This window comes from Notechis scutatus, chromosome 1, assembly GCF_049901735.1.
Source record: "Notechis scutatus isolate UNSWTSFEM ecotype Mainland chromosome 1, rNotScu1.2, whole genome shotgun sequence".
NCBI lineage: Eukaryota > Metazoa > Chordata > Lepidosauria > Squamata > Elapidae > Notechis > Notechis scutatus.
Genome location: NC_142009.1, coordinates 200,821,030 through 200,842,248, shown reverse-complemented (window position 1 = coordinate 200,842,248; position 21,219 = coordinate 200,821,030). Strand labels below are relative to the sequence as shown.

The 21,219-nt window shown below is 37.3% G+C and overlaps 1 protein-coding gene across 3 annotated transcripts in view; it reads right to left on the bottom strand.

The window, feature by feature from the left end:
- Positions 1 to 941: 941 nt before the first annotated feature.
- The window catches only part of CACNB4 (calcium voltage-gated channel auxiliary subunit beta 4), a 135,131-nt gene continuing 114,853 nt past the window's right edge, over positions 942 to 21,219 (bottom strand). For 2 of the 3 annotated variants that reach the window (XM_087949993.1, XM_026680092.2), the window contains 6 exons: positions 20,194 to 20,252; positions 10,735 to 10,844; positions 8,361 to 8,512; positions 6,917 to 7,012; positions 4,416 to 4,601; positions 942 to 1,800 (listed from right to left, as the gene is read on the bottom strand). In XM_087949993.1, the coding sequence (XP_087806119.1) occupies positions 1,540 to 1,800; positions 4,416 to 4,601; positions 6,917 to 7,012; positions 8,361 to 8,512; positions 10,735 to 10,844; positions 20,194 to 20,252 (864 nt within the window). In that variant the 3' untranslated portion in view covers positions 942 to 1,539. Of the gene's footprint in view, positions 1,801 to 3,229; positions 3,296 to 4,415; positions 4,602 to 6,916; positions 7,013 to 8,360; positions 8,513 to 10,734; positions 10,845 to 20,193; positions 20,253 to 21,219 lie in introns of all 3 variants that reach the window. The other variant, XR_015746541.1, reaches the window with a different exon arrangement.

The window sequence follows — 21,219 nt, the reverse complement described above, 5'->3', positions numbered from 1 at the left end:
TCATGGTTCAGAATTCGCATGCCAAATAAGACTTTGGGGTTGCCTTATCATAATACTGCTCCTCTAGTGTTTTGGCTGAATGAAATCTCTTTCTTGACTATTAAAGCAGTGTGAACAATGTCACATTAATCTTTTCCTGTGAGACACATTCAACTTTTAATACGCTTAATGCACAGGATAAAACCCAAATATAAGCACTTCTTTTTAACTCTTTGCAAGGTCAATTTTTCTTTTTTGGACAAACCAGGACACTAGATGGATAGGATCCTTGTGCCTAATACAGATTCTTCATTAAGGCTTAGCATTACCAGCCCCAAAAGAGTAGTGGTTGTTTTCATCCTTCTGCAAATCATCTACCGTAGCTGAACCGGACTTTCCTTGTTGGGGCAAAGCCAAAACCTCTAATCCCATCTTCAGTGCTAAGGTACAAGGAACATGAAACAAGCTAGTTCTCATATACCTAAGAGAAACTATGGGTATATCTTTTAAACACCCTGGGTGTGCCATCATAGACTTGGAACATGCAGAAGACCTTCATGTACAAAGATGTACACACCAAGAGCACTCTTCACACCTTCCAGGTTCAGGGAATGAAACTCCATTTCATCTGTGCTACAGAACGTACATTCATTTCCACCACGTTTTTTAAAACATGCCTGTCTTCACCTCTAGTTTATTTCAAGTTGCTGAAATAGTTTCATATGATCTAGCAAATGCAAAAAATATCAATGCGATACAGGTTTGCTGCAATATATAAGCGTGGGAGAAAAAAAAAATCCACTAATGTTTAAAGTGGAAAGGATTTGAGCTTTTCCATTCATTCATTATTTTTGGCACAGTTGAGTGTTTACATTTGGTAGTCTGAAATAAATACATTAATATTATTTATTCTAACCGTATCTATAGCTATATATAAATTCACCTTCCAGTAAACAAGTACTAGAGATTTTTTTTAATTTTTTTTTTGCTTATGATTTTGTAATTTACTTTCTCTTCATTTTATTTAACTTTTTTTTTCACTGACTGCAACATGCTCAGGTTGACTTTCCAGTCAATTTCACCCAAATTCCAACAGGAATTGGTTTATAAATTGGTTCCAACTGGAACTGGTCATTTGGAATTTCCGTGACAGGAAATTATCATATGTGCGCTTCAACAGGTATTCTACATTACAAATTGATGTGTCTAATTATATCTAATGGAGAGAAAAGATAACAGTTTGAAATGAAACATTACATGGGAAAGAAAACACATCTAAGTGTTTGAGCAAACTCGTTTCGTTCTAAATGGAAAGGGCATTATCTATCTCAGTGTTTCTCTACTTCAACAACTTTAAGGTGAATGGTCTTCACCTCCTGGAATTCTTTCCTTAAATTCTTAAATTTGCTGAGGTTGAGAAACATTGATCTATCCTCTTTTGCCCTTCTAGAGCACGAAATGACAGCAGCCTGTAAGCATCAAGATGCTTTGTTTGGCCTAGCTATGTTACAACAGCAGGTGGCCAACCAATGAGTACCATTTGCCCCTAGGTTCGTCAATTCAAAGCCTCTGTCGGGAATCATGGCTATATCCTCCAGGAGACCCCCGGTTTCTTTGAGGTTTGTATGAGTCTTGATACGAATCAGAGTACTCTTCTTCCACCAGAGGGTAGTGATCTCGGCTGTGTTGGGAACTGGAAGACAAGCGGTTCCTGCTCTTCCGAGCCCTTTCGTTGTGGTAGTTTTCATCTGAGGTCATTAGACTTCGCCGTTCGATTGGAGAATTCTCGGTAGAATGGTTGCTATGCCTCAGACGTTGGCTCTATAAATAGCAAAGCAGTCAAACATTAAAAAATGGGGGGGTGGGGGGGGTGGATGCCACAAGTTCGTGTCACTCTTCTGAATTTGTTGCAAGTTTGTCCTGAAATCGTTCATTTAACATATTATTGGCTGCTATTTAATATATTTAGGCTCGCCGTCTGCTTTCAAAAGCTGAGGTAAGAAAACAGCAGAATGTGGTGCCTAGATTTAATTTAAAATACTTGGCAATGAGAAAAGAAAAATCAGATCTCAGATATACTCCCTGATGAAAAATTTAAAAGCCATCTTTTAAAATTTCAAAATAAGGCCCACCCTGAACAAGCTCTTAAAATAGGCTTCTGTTGATGTTCTAAATTCATCTGCTTTTCATTCTGTGCTTTATAGAAGATCTGAAATATTCCACTGCTCAACTCCTGCTATGTATTACTTAACTTACCTTCACCTACAATTTTTGCTCTATCTATACTGAATGAATTCTTATTTACATTTCTCAGTAGTGGATTATGAAGTAACTTCCTTATCTCCAGGTTCTTCAAGTCAAAGGTATAATCCTTGTGTGAGGGCTAATACTGCAATATATCACTGCTATTTTCTTTCTGTTTGCTGATAATTCTAGAATTAAGTAGGTGACACAGACAGGCAAAGCAATCTTGTCTCCCATCTACTAATATCTGGAGTAACTACAATGGCTAGTACTAGCTCACAGATAAGCTACAGACACTGTAGGCATGTTCAGTACGATTTGGATTGCAAGCTAAAAAAAAAACTAGGTCAAGGCCTTCATAAGATGGTATGAAACAGCCTTTGTAAACCGACCAGGATCTAAAATTCATTCCTTGGGAAAACAGATTAACAGTGAATGGAACTGGGGCAAGAGTGGGGATTGTGTTAAAGCCATCTAAGTGAGTTTGCTTTGTCCATTTCATTTGCCCTTGCTTAGGAGCAGAGAGAAGGAGCTGGCCAACACAAACAAGAGAAGGAGCTGGCCAACACAAACAAGATGGAAAATGAAAATTTTCACAATTAAAAACAAGCATGTTTCCACAGAACTCAAACCGCTGCTCGCACAGTCAACCACTTGCTAAGCAGAAACAATGCTATGTGTAGAACCTGGCCTTAAAATATTACACATACATTCAAAAGTTAAATGCCTTCTTCTGCATTCATGTAGTGACAGAAAAAAACAGACCACTTAGATAGTGAATGAGTATATTAAAAACCATCATTTTGACGAGTAGATTGAGTTTGGAGGATTTGCTTAATTCTTCAACTGACATACAGACTATGGGAAGTGTAACACGTAGTAAAAGCCACACACATTGTGCTGAGTTGTTTAGCGACACTGGCCTTCGTGCATTCTCTGTGCACTTACAAACATAGACAACTTGAACTGATAAGACATTTCCCCCCCAACTTAGTAAAACACGTACTTCTGATTAAGGACTATTTACATGCCACGTTTGAAGTGTCAAAGGCCCGCCGTTTTTGAGCTATCCCTGTGGAAAAAAATGTTCAGAATCTTTTTATAATTGGAATAATATTTTATTAATCATTTTTTAAAAATCAGAACAGATGAACCAATTTTTCTGAACTGTTACCTCGAAGAAGAAATGAGGCAAACTATACTAGAGGCAGGGCATTAGCATCATATTAATACACAACTTTTGTGAGTTGATCAACCTGAACAAAATACTGAAACCAATCTATTTGAAACAACTATTGGTGGCACCATAATGTATTTGACATGCTGATCTTTTTAAGAATTTCTTGTGCAGCAGGTTTTTCATGATAAAAGGAGAAGAACTGGTTATGTTCCATCATCCCCTTTGATTTACATACAACAGTTTTAATGTTACTCATATTCTATTTGTATCTGAACAAAAGTTCCAGAATTAAAGATCAACCAAAGTAGCTATGACTGATTTTTCGTGGCTAATCAGATCAGTTAATCCAATGCATATATCTGTGCATTACCTGTTGGCTGTGGCATTATGATAACATAGAAGGAGTTGTAGATTGATCACTAAATATTTATATCACTTGTTCACTCCACTTTTCAAGAGACACACCCAGTCAAGATTCATTTTATATTGAGACACTAAATAGTGTTACAATCGTTGCATACAGATCTGGAAATATATCTCCCCCCACCCCCAAAATCCAATGGAACTATTATCATACAAAAGGAATTTACACACCTGCCTGATCTGATCGTATGTTGCTAATACTTGCTAGTGAATTAATTAAGTGATGTTCACTGGCAGGTATATTTTCACCCTACACCCTAATTGTATTCCAATGGAACAAACTCACAGAATGCATTCAAAAGCACTGTGAGGCTCTTATGAATTACAAACTACAGGAGAATTCCCATATTTTTTTCAATTATCAAGTGCTTTATACCAATTAATGGAAGTAACCTCATCTTTAAAGGAAAATGGGGCAGAGTCACTTAATTCAGTTGGGTGGCTATAGAAATTAAACCAACAAACCAACAAAACCACGGCATGTTTAAATCTCTAGGCACGCTGGTACAGGTGTCTTCTTATGAGCCATTTGGCTCCGATACAGGATACGTAAGTGCACACCACCAATGACAAACTCATGGATTCATACCTGTAATCCAGAGATCGCAGTAGGGTAAGGGGATAGTGCAGTGGAGCCTAGGTTTCTTCCAAGCAAAGGTGTCATAGGTGTGCTACTGGTAGTGTGTGTAGCACGCCAGTAGGCCTCAAGGTATTCTGCCAAGTGTTCACAAGCATCTTCAAGTTGGTTTTCATCCAGAATAACATCAAACATTTCCTGTTCAGAAAATAAGCATTATATTAACAAGCGTCATTATCAAACACAAACTAGGAATGGTGACTTAAAGCAAAACCCTTGATCTCAAATATGAGTTAGACTTATGCAGCAAGTTGGTTAACCTTAGCTAAATCCAAACCTAACCCTAGACTTCCCACTGCAGCCTCATACTGGCAATCTTCACTTAACGACTGCTCATTTCAGTGACTGTTTAAAGTTATGTCATTGCTGAAAAAAGAAATTGACTCAGCCTTCCATCCTTCCGAGGTGGGTAAAATGAGGACCCAGATTGTTGGGAGCGATATACTGACTCTGTAAACTGCTTAGAGAGGGCTGTAAAAGCACTGTGAAGCGGTATATAAGTCTAAGTGCCATTGCTACTGGTATAATAGTCAAGTGCATTTCTAGTGTTGATATAAGGCAACAGATTCTAGTGCCATTCACCTTTTACTCAGTTCTCATCTATTGGAGTAACATCTGAGGATTCAGGATCTTTAAAGAGGAAAGAGAGACCTCCTGTTTTTAGTAGGTCCTATATTTGGGTAGCTTGTGGTCCCAAACATGCAGGTAAGAAAGAGTTTTGTTTTCCCCTCCTTTTGGGTTCTGGGGTTTCTGTTCTTATTCCTAGCACAATCTCAGGGCTTTGGAAGTCCAGGGTGGCAGGCCACTTGTCTATCCTTTCTTAAAGCAACAGTCAGAATAACTGTTCTGTTCTTCTGTGAAAGAAAGATGCTTGGATTCAAGAATAAAATACCTTCTGCTCCCAGAAGGGCTGTTTCAAACCTAACAAGAAATTATTCCATGAAATCTGTGTTATGCAATCCACAGAAAACTCTTCCAATTTCTGTGGATTAACCTCATATGCCAGGCACTTTATCCTCTTATTCACCTATATTCTTAAAGTTTAATGCAGCTTTCCTCCTCTTTTGTTCTCCATATCTGTGTGGACTACAACTCCCAGAATTCCTGACCCAAATCTTTTGCTAACAGCAAACTATGAAAGCTTGTAGTCTCCAAACATGTGGAGATTACAAAATTATGGAAGACTGCTATAACTTTATCCTTGACATACTGTCACATTTCTCAGACAGAAATCTTCCATGTGCACTTCAGTTAGAATTTACACAGCCAAATTAATAGTTGATCTTCCAGTAACAACTAGAATTCTGAAAGAAAATGTTTGCAATGGAAACGTGTTTTGTAATAGCTGTTTCAGAATAACAGCTAATATCTTTTACACTGTGCCAAATAAAAGAATGAGGACATTTAGAATACAGTGTAATAAAAATGTTATGTTGTTTTTAAAAACTTTCTTTACACAGCTCCTACATCAGGACATTTGGTGTAATAAATGCTGATGCTTACAGCATTTGCATAATAAGAGCCGATCTTAGCATCAGCATGTAATGCCATTATGAAAAATTCATAAGGATTTGGAGCTGATAAAGGATTCTTAATTATTAATATTCTACTTCAGAATCTAGGTTTACAACACAATGTAAATTAATGAAGTTAAACCCTTGCTGAATATTAAAATATATCCTCTGTTCAAAAACATACCCAAACTTGCCAGATATACAGAAAGAAATCTGGTGTATACTGTACTGTATAGATGGAGTCAAAAACCAATGTTCTCAGTGGATTTGGTATGCTAAAGGAAACTATGCATCAATAAATAATTACAGCCATTCTTGACTTATCTCAACAATTGTGACTAGAACATCCATCATGTTGTGGTTCGCTGGCAGCCTGTGCAGACAGCAGCGGAATCCGACAGTGGGCAAGAACGGAGACCAGTCTGGGAAGGACTCGGCCAAAGGTCCGGCGTCCGATACAGAGATGGGGCCAGGACCATCTGAGAGTTGTGTGCTGACTCCGGAGCCTCCAGAGTCTGGCAGCAGTGAGGCAGAGAAACAAGGGGAGCCCGTTCCCAGTGCGTATGTACGCAGAGCTCCCAGAAGGCAAGAGCAGCTAAGACAAAAGGGATGACTCGGGGGTAAGACTTGGAGGTGGGTAGAAAGGTAGCGGGCTGTTAAAGAAAAGAATAGTAAGTGCAGTAGCTACTATAGTCCTACACCTCACAACAGGCCCTGGCCCTGATTTTTGGCTGTAGATGGAAAGAGGAGAGCTTCTTTGCCAAGACTCGTGACCTATTTTTGAACACATTTGGGATTTGATCAGCTGTCCATTATAGCTCTCATCTCCTGAAAATAAATGTATTGGGAAATAAAGCAGTACTGCATTAATACAAAAGATTCTGCTATCTCTATATTTATTGTTTACATAAGTTCTTAAAAATATGGCCCTGAACTTACTGGCGGACACTGTGCAAGCTTATCGGCTGCAACCAGCTGGACATTTAAATGTTTGCTCTGCGACTTTCCTCTTGACTTGATCAGCCGCTGTAAAACCTGAAAAGACAATGCAAAGTAACAGTGAGGTTGTTTCATGGCTGTCAAACTTCTTTTTTTAGTGACACGATACTTTGCATTTTATGCTTCACCTACTAAACTCAAAAGCTTGTTGTAACTCTCTGTATAAGTTTGTCCTTCTCTGATAGAATTCTCAGTATTATTGCTGGACCTGTGTATTTGACCAGGATAATCTTGCGCCAAAGGATTGGGCCCTCTTAAAACATGGTGTCTACAAATATCATTGGCTGAATTCTTATCTATGCCTGGACTAGTATTTATTAGCATTTAGCTTAAGAGCAACAAGCAGGTGCTTTGGAAAATACCAAAGTAAAATAATTTTATCCATATGATCTGACCTCTATAATTGAATGTGATCAAAGAAAAGGCAGAGAAGAATAAAAAAGCATCAACAGGATGATTTCAGACATATTTCATCAAAGGAAAAGAGTTTGCATTGAAAGTTGAAGGAAAACAAATAATTGAATGAGTAAGTAAAGTACACTGTCTTAAGACCAGAAGCCAGGACAGTGGAAAATAAGGTCTTCTTTGGAAAAATAATAATAATCTGATGTCATAGCATTCTCCACCACAGACCAGAATATTTCCTTAATATCATTTATGGTGGTTTCTAATGAAAGGTATATTTTCTCCACTTTTATTAAGTCAGTCAAATTCCAGGTACTTCTCAAATTTCTATTTTTAGAGGTATCTCACTTGTGCCCTTTCATGATTTGCTTAGAATGTTGTTCAAGGGCTACTAATTCCTTTGCATTCTTTCTCTAGAACCTAATAATTACTCGTGGTTTTTCTTTTCTATATGTTCATGATCATGTGATAAGAATTCAGATGCTTGGCAACGGGTTCATAGTTATGACCTCTGCTGTGTCCTGGGATCCTTTTGTGACCTTCTGACAAGCAAAGCCAGATTCACTTAACAACCAGGCTATACTCACTTATTAACTGTAGTGATTTACTTAACAACTGTGGCAAGAAAAGTCATAAAATGTGGCAAAACTCACTTAACAAACGTCTCACTAAACAACAGAAATTTTGGGCTCAAAATTTGGTTGTAAGTGGTCGTAAGTTGAGGACTATCTGTACTTTTCACTTGATATAACCTCTAATTTAGTACATGGTGAAACATAATACATTTTACAAATCTTCAGCTGCTGTGGGGTGGTGTTCACTGAAGAGTAAAATTATATCTAAGGACAACTTAAAGCTACATTATCTTAAACATGGGCTAGAGATAAGATGCAGGTAACATGTCATACACACAGCAAAGAAAAATGTTTCAACAAGGACAGGTATGAATGGAGAAAAGCCAAGAGACAAAGTGGCTAACCTTTGGAGATGACACTTTAACATGGACAATAATTGGAGCTAACGATGTCTTAATAAGTTGTGCAGGGTGATTAATTGTATCTGCGTCTAGAACAACCAATTGCAAGGATCGTGCCAGTTCAAAAATTCGTTCAATCTCACTCTGTACTTCCGCTGAAAAAAATGAAAAAGACCCAGAAAACATGAGTCACATATTTTGGAACAAATCAAAGTACTTATGTTTACACATAGATACCACTTTAGCTGTACTTGCGATTTCTGATACTCAAGTTTTCAATTGCATCCCTAATTCTAGGTAACTAAAATAAGACACCACATTATTTGAAAAAAATAGAAGCTGTGCAGAGAGAGAATTCTCTTCAATTCAAGCTTCATTCTCTCTCCATGCAACTTTGAACTTCGTATACAGTATTTCCACTGTGGTGAAGATCCGTCTAATATAGAGATGTGCCTTCTAATCATTGTGTATTTAATGTCAATAAATGCAAAACCAAATGGAAAGAAAACAAATAATAAACTACCATTATAGGATGGATGGTTAAAAAAAAAAAGGAAAGGTTTTACCATTTACATACCTTGTACCAAGACACTGTCTCTCCCAGTAGCTTCATCTACATATTAAATAAATTAAGGAGTGGGGCAACCTTGATACTGGAGTCCAGGGGCTCCATGTCTCCTCTCCCATTATCCCCAATTGAAATGGCTTGCTTAGGAAAGAGCAGAACTACTATAATAAAGTACTCTCAATTCCCAGCCCTCATAATGAGACAAAAGAACACCAGGATTGATGATGCTAAAGCCCACTAGGAGATCTAATCGACCAAAGGCTATTACTTTCTCCCCACTAGCTCATCCACAAGAGTTGTCAGTGTGGTTTCCATCCAGTGGTGGGATTCAAATTTTTTTTTTTATTTATTTATTTGATTTGCCAATTGTTTACAAGATAATAAGTATAAATGTATACATAGTTGTGAATACATGAAATGGGTACATTTAAGAAAAATAAAAGAATAAGAGAAACAATAGGACAGGGACGGTAGGCACGTTGGTGCGCTTATGCACGCCCCCTACAGGCCTCTTAGGAAAGGGGTGAGGTCAATAGTAGACAGTCTAAGGTTAAAGTTTTTGGGGTTTGGGGAAGAAACTACAGAGTCGGGTAGAGTATTCCAGACATTGACCACTCTATTGCTGAAGTCGTATTTCCTGCAATCAAGTTTGGTGCGGTTTACTTTGAGTTTGTATCTATTGTGTGCTCTTGTGTTGTTATGGTTGAAGCTGAAGTATTCATTGACAGGTAGGACATTGCAATGTATGATTTTATATACCATGCTTAAGTCAGACCGAAGACGGCGTAATTCAAGGTTTTCAAGTTCTAGAATTTCAAGTCTGGTGGCATAAGGTATTCTACACGTAGAGGAGTGGAGAACTCTTCTTGTGAAATATTTCTGGACTTTCTCAATTGTGCTAATATCAGATACGTAGTGTGGGTTCCAGACTGATGAACTGTATTCGAGTATTGGTCTAGCAAATGTTTTGTATGCTCTGGTTAGTAGTGTGATATTACCAGAGAAAAAGCTACGTAGGATTAGGTTAACAACTCTTAATGCCTTTTTGGCTATGTAGTTGCAGTGGGCTCTAGCACTTAGATCATTAGAGGTGAGTATTCCAAGGTCCTTTACAGAGCTTGAGTCATCAACAAGATCTTGACTATTCAGCTTGTATTTTATTTTCTGATTTTTTTTGCCAATATGTAAGACAGAGCATTTATTTGTTGAGATTTGAAGTTGCCATTTGTTTAAACTGGTTTACTACCAGTTCTGTGGGCATGGCTTGGTGGACGTGGTAGGGGAAGGGTACTGTAAAATCTTCAGTCAGAGATGGTATTTGCCGGTTCTCTGAACTACTCGATATTTCTGCTACCGGTTCTCCAGAACTGGTCAGAACCTGCTGAATACCACCTCTGTTTCCATCCCATGTTCTGGCCTAAAACTGCTGCCCAGAAATATAAGCAATCTGATTTTTCCACAACCTTCGGTAATGCTGATCTACCATCTTCCTCTGAAAGGGAAAGTTAGGGATAGAACACTATTTGCCCAAAGTTGCTGGTCCCAAGGCAAGCTTCTTGAGGACTTGAAGGAGTTAAGGGCAGTATCTTTGCTCCCGTAATGAATCACTGAGCAGTATCTTGATCCAGCTCGTCTCCTCTCTTGGCAAGGATCAGAGCATGGCAATTCCATGTTTTTGTAACAGAATACTTCTCCCCTCCTCCATACAATTGTGGGGTGGGTAGGGGAGAGGGTGCGGTGGGGTGGGGAGAAGAAATAGCCATCACCATGCAAAACTATCACAATTTATTTCTGGGGAAAAAAACTTACCTAAACTGGACCTGGTATTTGACCGTTCAATTATTGCCCTTTTGCTTGGATTATTTAAAACCGATCTCTTGGCAAGAGAAATGTCAGCTGTCACTCTAGTTATTGATATCCTACCAAAAAACAGAACAAAATGATTTAAATGCAAGTTGTTTGTGAAAAACGTTGAACTGCCTTTTACAGCACAACATTCTAAAAGAAGAACTATATTGTACGATCAGGGAGGCAAACAATTCTGCTGAAAAGCAAAGCGATTTTATTTACCAAAAACATTTATGAAAAAGCCAGCAGAACACTACTAGCAAACGCCATCACCATCAATGCTAACAAACCTAAAGCAAAGCAAAGCCAAGCCAATAACATTATTGTTCACTGTTTCTTTGTACAATACATCCCTTCAATTTAATTTCAAAATATAATATGAATATTTACTTTATTAAAATTATTGCAGAAAGGGATTTCTGGGTGAAGAAAATGAGAAATGATGTGCCTACAAACTGTGGAGACAATGCTGAGGTAAAGAATAGTGATTAGGTAGAAAGCCTGAGGTAGTGGAGTTTCTCTGGATAAGGAGAAGCCAGGAGATTGCCCATGTGCATTCTGGAAGGCAACTCCTTGTGAGGAGATCTGCAGAACTTTGCAGGGTTCCTCACAAGTATGACCGCTGAGAGCCAAGGAAGAAACATCAGGCTCACAGCCTCAGCAGAGCCTATTTAACACTATCTTGGGAGTTCCTTTGACCAAGATTAAAGATTAAAACTAAATAAAGACAAACAAGGATTTAAAAATAATAAAAAGCAAAAAGCCAGCTAAGAATTTAAAGTAGGAAGGCTTAAAATGAACTAAGGGGACAGCTCGGTTTGGAATTACTTGCTTCAAAAATAATTGTTGAAATAATTAAATAAATAATGCATAGTTCTGTGTGAAAAAGGATTGTTTAAATTTGCCAAAGAAAACAATTAGTTAGGCAAGAAAACAATTGTTAAGCAAAGAGATAAGGGAAAGTTATAAAAGGTCATCTGACTATAAAACTACAGAGTGCTAAATGGGTGCAAAGAGTTGAGAATTCAGAGAAGTGTGGGGGGGGGGGAATAAAGAAGAGTGGATGGAGGAAAAACTTATAAACAAAGAAGAAAAATGAATTTAAAAATTGAAGAATCTGTACTAAAGATGAATGGGGAAGTTGAACAAAAGATGAATAAAAATGAAGACTCTCCAATGCAAATAAGAGAGAAGCATTAAACCAAGAGATTAAAAAAGTGATGACAATGTGATCTTGATTCAAAAGTGAAACAATTCTGTTTGAGATTGACAGCAATTACTGGACAATCTAGTGACTATATTAAAGAGAAGGTTGATGAAGCCTTTTAAAAATTCAATATGGAAGATGTGGATGCAAAAGTGAATCAATACAAGAAATGAAAAGTCAAGGAATGCACCAAGAAATATATCAATGGACCTTGTTAGGAAGAAGTCAAAGAGACCAGGTACTACAACAACAGCTCAATATTAAGCAGAGGATTATTAACAGCAGAATACTGCAGAAGAGAGAAGAATGTAAAGTTGACCTTTTTGATCAGGGATAAGATAATAAGTATTTTGGCTGAATATGGATAGAAATGAACTGATGATTTTTAGATTTGCCACATGAAAAGGGCTGGACATGGGAAGAAATGAACTATGCATACAATTTTAAATGAGAGGTAATATTAAGTCTGTATACAACTGCTGAAAGATCAAAAGTTGTCTCTAATTTTTTTTTCTTATTGCGCACATTTTTTATTTCCTTTTTTAAAATTTCACTTTCAGTACATCCCCATATTTTCATTTTATTAATTTTAATTTTTATATTGAATAAAAATTGTATAAAATATTGTATAAAAACCATATGTAATATTTAGGGTTGAGAAATCAATCCGTGTGCATTTTTATTCCACGGGTTTATTCTATAAGGCTGCAACCACCTCCATAGCAAAGAACTTGATGGCAATCTTCATTGTTATATACAGTAACTTCTCTTCGCACAAGAGAGGAAGGTGTAAGCACTTTGTAATGCTAGTGGGGTTAGGGTTACTTACCAGTAGATTAATATGGTAACTGGCAACCCTGCCAGTTACCATATTAATTTACTACAAACAACAATTTGTAACAGAATTATTCAACAATATTCATTACTGTATTCATTACTGTACTTTTTTTACCCAACACATCACATTTATCTTCGAAATATTGGCATGGTGATGGATGGAGAGACCATAGATGGATGCATAGATGTGTATCTATATCATCCATATCTATTATATATCTTTTCCGATGTTATAAATCAGTGCTATCCTGCCTTCGTAAGAAGGGAACTGACATCAAAGCAGTAGAGATTTTATTTAAAGAATCCTACTAAAGATGAAGGAAATAGTCCCAATAAAATGTACATTTAGGCATATGTTCAATTTGGCAAAACACTCTTCTTTAGAGCAGAAAGGGTGAAAAAGTCTTTTATGCCGAACAGACAAGGCCGATCTTTATGGGTTATGGTGCTCCTCAGTTTTTTTCACGTGTGGTACAAAAATACAGACTGCAGAGAATTTATTCATAGCAACCCTTGACTTGCCATTGACAGTTACCATGGTTTTCTACAGGAAAACAATGATGCCCAGTTTTCATAGTTAAATGCTGCACCAAACGACATCTGTCAGTAGGAATGACGAAATGCTTGCTCTGTACTTAATATAAACATTTCCTTCTCATAACCAGGCAACAAGCTTTAGGTAAGTAAGATAATTCAGAGCTCCAGGAAACGGCAAAGTGAAAGTATTAATGAATGCCACCACCTAAACTAACATTCAGTGATATCATGAATTTAACTGCAGAAAAATCCAATGGGGCTCCTATTTAACTAAGATCACCTTAAAGGGCTTGCTCACATCTTCTTAGTTGTAGGCATAAGCAAAGAAAGGAAGGTTCAATATTATAGTGTATGCAAGAATATTCAGCCATATTTCTATTTTCTTTGCTAAGTGAGAAGCAATTGCAAATATTCTATGCAATTTATTTAGCCATCTAATTTAAGGAGAGCCAAATTAGTTTAGACCAAACTCCTTACTGGGCCCCGGTTACATCAGGAGATATATCCTAGATGATCGGAACCCTCAAGGCTAATGAGGCGCCAGATGCTGATAATGTCCGGCCAGAAATAATCAAAAAGAATGCCAGTTGGTGGGCTCCACTTTTAGCATCTCTGTTTACATTTATAGATAAAACAGGCTGTATGCCAAGAGATTGGGGATTAGCAATTATCATACCAATTTATAAAAAAAGGTCCTAGAAATGACCCAAGCAATTATAGACCTATTAGCTTTCTGAGTGTTATTAGTAAATTGTATACTAAAACACCTAAACTACAGTATAGACTTCAGGATTGGTTAATTTTTTGGGGGTAATCAAAGATGAGCAAGCTGGTTTTAGCAAAGGAAGATCAATGGTGGATCATGTCTTGGTACTTCACCATCTGGTTAAAAAATTTAAAAAAAAAATCCTCTCTTTTCGTGGCTTTCCTTGATTTTAAGCAGGCCTTTGATTCAATATCCAGGAACACCCTCTGGAAGAAATTAAAAAGCACTACCAGCGATAAATGCCTCCCTTTCCTCATACAAAAATTGTATGCTAATTCCACCTTGAAAGTGAAGTGTAATCCTCAAGGGACTTTAACCTGCCCAGTAAGAGTACAAAAATGGGTACGGCAGGGTTGCATCCTGTCCCCCTCCCTTTTTAACTTCTATATTAATCCCCTGATCGATCTCTTACAGAACCCTGACTTACATCCTCCTAACGTAGCACAATGTAAAATCCCAATTCTCCTATATGCCGATGCTGCTATAATTTCACAAACTCCCATAGGACTGAAGAGAGCAATTATGGCAACATTTGAATATTGTAGACAGAATAAGCTGGTCCTTAACTTTGATAAATCAAAAGTTTTAGTTTTTGCTAAAAAACCTAAACAATACTCCTGGAAAAATAGAAGGACATAGTTTAGAACAGGTTAGGACATTCAGATATCTTGGGGTGGTTTTCCACTTGCAAGGGACATGGAAGGCATACCTGGATCACACATTGCAAGCAGCCTATAGGTCCTCAAACGCATTTTTTTTTTACACCGGTGGAGGGCAATTAGTACCTGCGGCCTTAAAAATTTTTGAGGCCAAAACATTGGCACAAATTCTATATGGGGCACAAACAGGAATCCTTGCAAAAAAAGACTTGCAATATACAAACCAAATTCCTGCAAGCCATCTTAGATGTACCCAAAGGAACTCCAAATGCCCAGTTAAGAATCGAGGCAGGCATGCCTCAAATTCAGGTAAGAGCCTGGAAGATGATGATCATTCATTGGCTAAAAATGCATTTCTTTCCAGAGGGATTGACCCCACTAATACTGACTGATAACTCCCCCTCCCCCTGGAAGCAGGCGATAGACCACAAGCAGGGGTCCTATGGGCTCTCACTAGTATTCTTAATGTCCCTAGGCTTTGACCAAGCAAAGCAAGTAGTAATCAATAGAATGAAGGATATGGAGTTCCAAGAAGAACTAAATAGGTTGGTTCTCCACAGCAGGGACAGAATCGAACAGGGAGTGGGAATCAGCAAGATATCTAAATGATCTGATCTTCCCAAAACAAAGAATAGCTTTCTTCAGAGCCAGATTTAATATTCTCCTATCAGCACTCCTTCAGGGCAGGTATAAGAAAACACTAATAGCAGAACGTGTATGTATATGTGGTAAAGGAGAAGTTGAAGATATCTCACATGTTTTATTGTACTGTGAGTTATACAGAGTTTATAGGTCATTATATATTCTCCCCTTACTAGAGAGATCGCCAGGGAAGGCGGACAATTTTTATGTGGGCTTTCTCCTCCAGGACTCAAACCCAGCTATTACGCGTGCAGTGGGAAAATCTCTATATATATATATATATATATATATATATATATATATATATATATATATATATATATATATATATATATATATATATATATATATATATATATATATTGTAAATAGTGATGTCTATTGCTGGTCTAAGACTGTAATAAAGTTATATTCTAGTTCATTTAGTGAAGTTACAATGGCATTGAAAAAGTGACTTATGACCATTTTTTCACACTTACAACTGTTGCAGTATCCCCATGATCACATGACCAAAAATCGGATGCTTGGCAACTGGTTCATATTTAGGATGGTTGGCATGTTCTGGGATCATGCAACCTTCTGAAAAGCAAAGTCAACGGGAAGCCAGATTCATTTAACAACCGTGTTTACTAAGTTAATAGCTGCAGTGATTCACTTAATAACTGTGGCAAGTTAAGTCATAAAATGGGGCAAAAACCACTTAACAATTGTCTCACTTAACAACAGAAATTCAAATTTGGTCATGAATCAGGGACTACCTATACTATTAATTGTAATCCTTTCCTGTATCCAGGTCAACAGTGCAATTGTATTTTCCAACTAGTAGCTCCTATTAAATGAAACACAGTCCACATTATGCAAAACTGGCAAATGCCTGTAAGTGCCCATCTTTGGTTTATCTACAGCTTGGCCCAGGAATGTAATTGAAAGTCTTAACCTGCCAGTTGCAGGCTTCAAAGCTGCTCTTGGATAAATGATATATGAACGTATTTGGCTGTTTTTCTCTCCTTCATGTTCTTTAGCTGGTGCTCCTCAACTACGTATGACATATCTCTCTCTGGCATATATCAGGGGTCTCCAATCTCCAGGCTGAAGCTCACCACTGGGCTTTGAGACTTTTAGAACCAGGCTGCGGAGATGGTAGGCGAGCACGCATCCCCACTTCTGCTAGCAGTGGGCGAGCACATGCGCATTTGTGTGGGCGGCGGGCGCGCTTGCCTGCTGCTTGTGCAAATGGAGCTGTGCGCATGCTTGAACGCCCCTCACATGGAACTGTCCCCCCCACATTGGTCCGCAAAGCCGGAAAGTTTGGGAACTCTCTACTCTAATGTAACTTCAAAGTGTTTCACATCTACATAAAAAAAACCCCACACACTATGTCTTTCAAAAGTGGCATGAGTCCAAAGTAAATATTCTATCACATAATGTTCTGAGATGGCAATAAATTGTTTCATGCTAGCTCTTGAAATAAAGTATTGCTTAAGTAGCCTAAAATGGAAGAAGCTACCAGCAACTAACTACCAGCTGCTTTGAGAATTTTTAATTTTTACCCAGCAGAATACCAGCGGATGCCAACAACAGAACCTGTGAAGCTAACATTTGGTACCACAAATCACCTTCAGAGTTAGAACAGTTGGAAACTTGCATATTCACTTTAAACCTAACAGCCTGAAAAATAACACCTGAGCTTCCAATTGGTCTAACTTTTCCATCTTTCTTCCCTCATTTATTTAGGGAAAGCCACTGCAGTATTTAAACAAATATAAAGAAAAGGGATCATATGCCCCTATTAAGTTTTGACAAGGATCTTGGCAGTAGCAGGAGGCTGTGTGTGTGAGTGCGCACACATATTATTAGTGAACAAATTCAGAGAAAAATGAGGAACACAAGGTCAGTTCTAAAAAAAGAAAGTAATTGCTTCCATAAAGAAGAACAAACTCACAGAGATAAGCCCCAAAGTTTCCCCAAAATAAAGATGTTATTGGCCCAACATAATTTAAATTTCAGTTATACTGTATGCTAATGTAGGGAACACAATGATGTGTTATCCCAGAGTGTAAAATGGCCAGCATAGTCCTTATATTTATGAGGCTTTAAGCTTTACCCTGTCATTTCGACCATCCCTTGCATCTTTCTCCTTTTAACTTCCCAACTTGAATTAAATGAGTTCCAAAAATTAGGCATGTCAACCTGGACTGGATTGGGTCACAATTTCACAGAATAATCTGGTTGATTTGTATTCTAGCCTAAAGGGCAAAAAATAAGAACGCAGGAGGTGAATAGTACAGCCAGCGTACTGGGGTGGAGCAGAAGAAAAAATAATAGACTGTGTTCTTAAAATCCTGTTATATTACTATATTACTGTATATTCTCATATAGCACTTTACCATACACATTTCAATTACATCTCAGTAATCTTTGCAACAGTCTTGATGAATATTTCAGTATTATTATTACTTCTGTATCAGAGAATCATTCCATGAGGTAAAAGCCAAGATGAACTTCAGGAAAATAGGTAAAATACAGTAGTAGTTGTGCTGTTTTTGCAGTCTATACTTCCTAAATATGTATCTTGCAAGAATTTTTTAAAAACAAAAATGTAATTAAATCTCTTCATAAACTCAGACTTATGTTGGTGTCATTGTTTCAGATTAAGAAAATGTCACAAAAATATTTAAGCAGTAAATTAAGAAGATCAATTGAAAAAGCAGTTTCAAAGTTCAGAAGTACTGTCACCAGATTTACAGGATTTACCGCACGTTAGTAAAACATCCTTGAGGCAGAAGGAAGATGGATGGAAGCAAACATGATGCAAGAAGATGTCTTCTAACATCCTGAATTCTAGTAGGAGAGCTTGTATCATGTTTTCAGATTCAGAAGTTCCACAATGGCTTTGGAGCACAAATCACTAGATGCAACTTGGCTATGATGTATATGAATATAAGACACTACTCCCTGCAGAGCTAGTCCTTTCAAATTTACTTTGGGTTGTTATACAATGTAAGAAAGTTGTATTTCTAGAGAGTATAAATTTTCATATTCATAATAAGAACATAGGGGACTTCCCAAGAAACTGGGAGATTTGTTGATCTATATAGGGTAGGGTATCAGCACTTCTACACTACTAGCATTTCTAGTCTCCAATCCCTCCTCATATCTTCAGATCCAGATTCCTAAGACCTTACTAATTGCTATTAGCTGCCATGATTTTTAAAAATGTATCACAGTGCTGGTATAAAACAGCTTCTTAACTTGAAATATGTGTGTATAGGAGAATGCATATGCATGAACATGTCTAATGTGCATAAGCACCTGCAACAAACCAAGAGTAGGTCAAAAGGGCATAGTGCAAGAAGTGATGCCATGACATTGGCTCTACCCTTATGTTTTGCAACCTGATGCCTGATGTTTTGATCATGAAGTTATGGTGCATGTTTCACCACTGCTCACATAAGATCAATCATGTGCAGATCAGGTTTTGGGACCTGCCAATTCATTGTGCTCTTGACCTAAACCTGAAAAGGGTAGATTTTCTCATAGACAACACTGCCTTTTCCTGATTTCTTAGTCTTGTCTACAGTCCTGTGGTTTTTGGTGGACTTCTCTTATCCCAATAGTAATAAAGAATAGTGCTGCTTCGCTTCAAAACCCAGACTTGTACACAAAGACCCCTTCATCCAAAGACCGCTTCAGATATTAAGATCTAATGTGAGATACAGTATATATCATTCCTCCAGGGGGCAATATTTTCCTGTTCCATCCAATATTAAGGATTACCCAGGGAGCCGGAACAGTAAGCAATCTAAGATGAATGCTTAGAGGAGAGAAAAGCCTGAGAAATCCTAAAGCTGCAATCTGAAGAAGTTAATTAAGCCTGGATCTGAAATTATTAAACATGCAAATAACCTTCCTTAAACAAAGAACAAGCAAGATTTAGCTTCAGATTAACAGAACTAGGCAATCAGCCACGGATTCATCAGAGACAAGTTCTGTGAAAAAGCTAGACTAATGAGAGTGAATATTTTTGTCAAAAATAAAATCTGGAAATTTTATAGTGCTCATATAAGTGAGAACCACAGCACGATTAAACCAAAGAAATTAAAAAATTTAAATCTCCAAGCTACTTCCATTTTTGTTTTTTACTTTCTTATTCCCAGAAACATTTGTCTTACCTTTTAAATAATTCCTGGGAATTTGGGTCAACTACAATTCTCAGTACTTTGATCATGAATGAGGTGGCAACATTTGTTTTTCAGCACAGATTTTGTACTTTCTTTTCTTTCTTTTTTTAAGAGAAAACAACATAATTTCATCTAACTTAACTTTACCGAACAGAAAGTGGAAAACTCAAGTTTTAAAATATCCATTTCAGCGGAAAATATTTTGTTAAAATTCGGTGTATATTTTACAAGTTGAATTCTTACAGGCAAAAATAAATATACTGAGTTTAGTTCTGCAAGAGAACTAGGCATAAGATGGCAGATAAGTTTATTAACTGAACAATCCCGATTTTATTTATTTTGGGTATGTATAATACATGCTAAAATATCTAATCAGTTAGTCCTATTAAGTATATATAATATAGTGATTAAAGAAATGGTATAAAACACAATAAACAAACAAACAAACAAATGGACATATGTGCTTTCGTGCATGTATGCTTCTATATATAAAATGCTATGGCAGCTGAAATCAGCTACAGAGTACAGATACCACTGACTTCTAGGGAGAACCACGAATACAAAAGGGGGAAAAAGGACATTACTGCTCACCTCCCATCGAACCTGTGCTTCAGGAAGTCAAACAGGGCTTTCTGCATCATGTCTGTCACCTTGCAGAGATTAAAAAAAAATTGAAGTAATAAGATCAATAACAGAGAAAAAGAAACCCCAAGTAAAAGAACAAAAGTGGAAAAGTAAGGCATCACAAATACTCAAAAGTTCTATATACATTGACTGCGGTGCCTGAGTTAGATCTCTTTCAACAGACATTTTCTAATCTTGGTAGATGGAAAGAACTAAATATTCTGCAAAAGATCCTGAAAGTTTTCTGACATGCCTCCCTCGCCACTTGCAAATGGGAAAGCACAAATGTCACAAATTGGTCTGTTTTTTAAACACAACAATTCTCTGGGCTTTCCAGAATATGTTTGGCAATATTATTTTACGCTTGCCAAAAACAATTCCTCTTTGCTGGCTCATGCTGCCAGCAAGGATTTGAACTATAGAGTTGGAAAGGGAAAATAAAGCCAAATTTTACTTAACCAAATGCTTAAAAATTCATCCATACAGGATAGAAGGGCAGGATAGAAATGAAAGAAATCATCAACTCCACTAAGTTTGGTAAGAAGTAGCTTTAATGACAGCTAGTTTATCTTGTTCCTTTTGCAGGGTGCACTTTTCTGTTCTCCAAATCCCCAAGAAATTGACAGCATTTTATTTTTCTACCAAAATATTTAGGCACTAAGTCTTAATATGTGAAATCACTACCATGGCTAGATTTGCACACCCAACAGAACCATCATCAAACAAACCCCATGGCTTAGTGTTATGTATTAATCCAGCTATTATGTCTGGACTTAACCAAGCCATATTTAATATTAACTATGATTCAGCAAAACAGGCCAACTTTAATCCATGTTTCATGATCCCAGCTTATATCCATAAACCAGGAATAGGTACACTTCCAGTGGGTGTGGATGGGTGTAAATCATGGTTTAGCAGTAGATCCAAAACAGACCAGTCTGCATGGAAGAAAGGAAACAGAAAGAGATAGTTTCCACAGTGGATAGGTTCAAT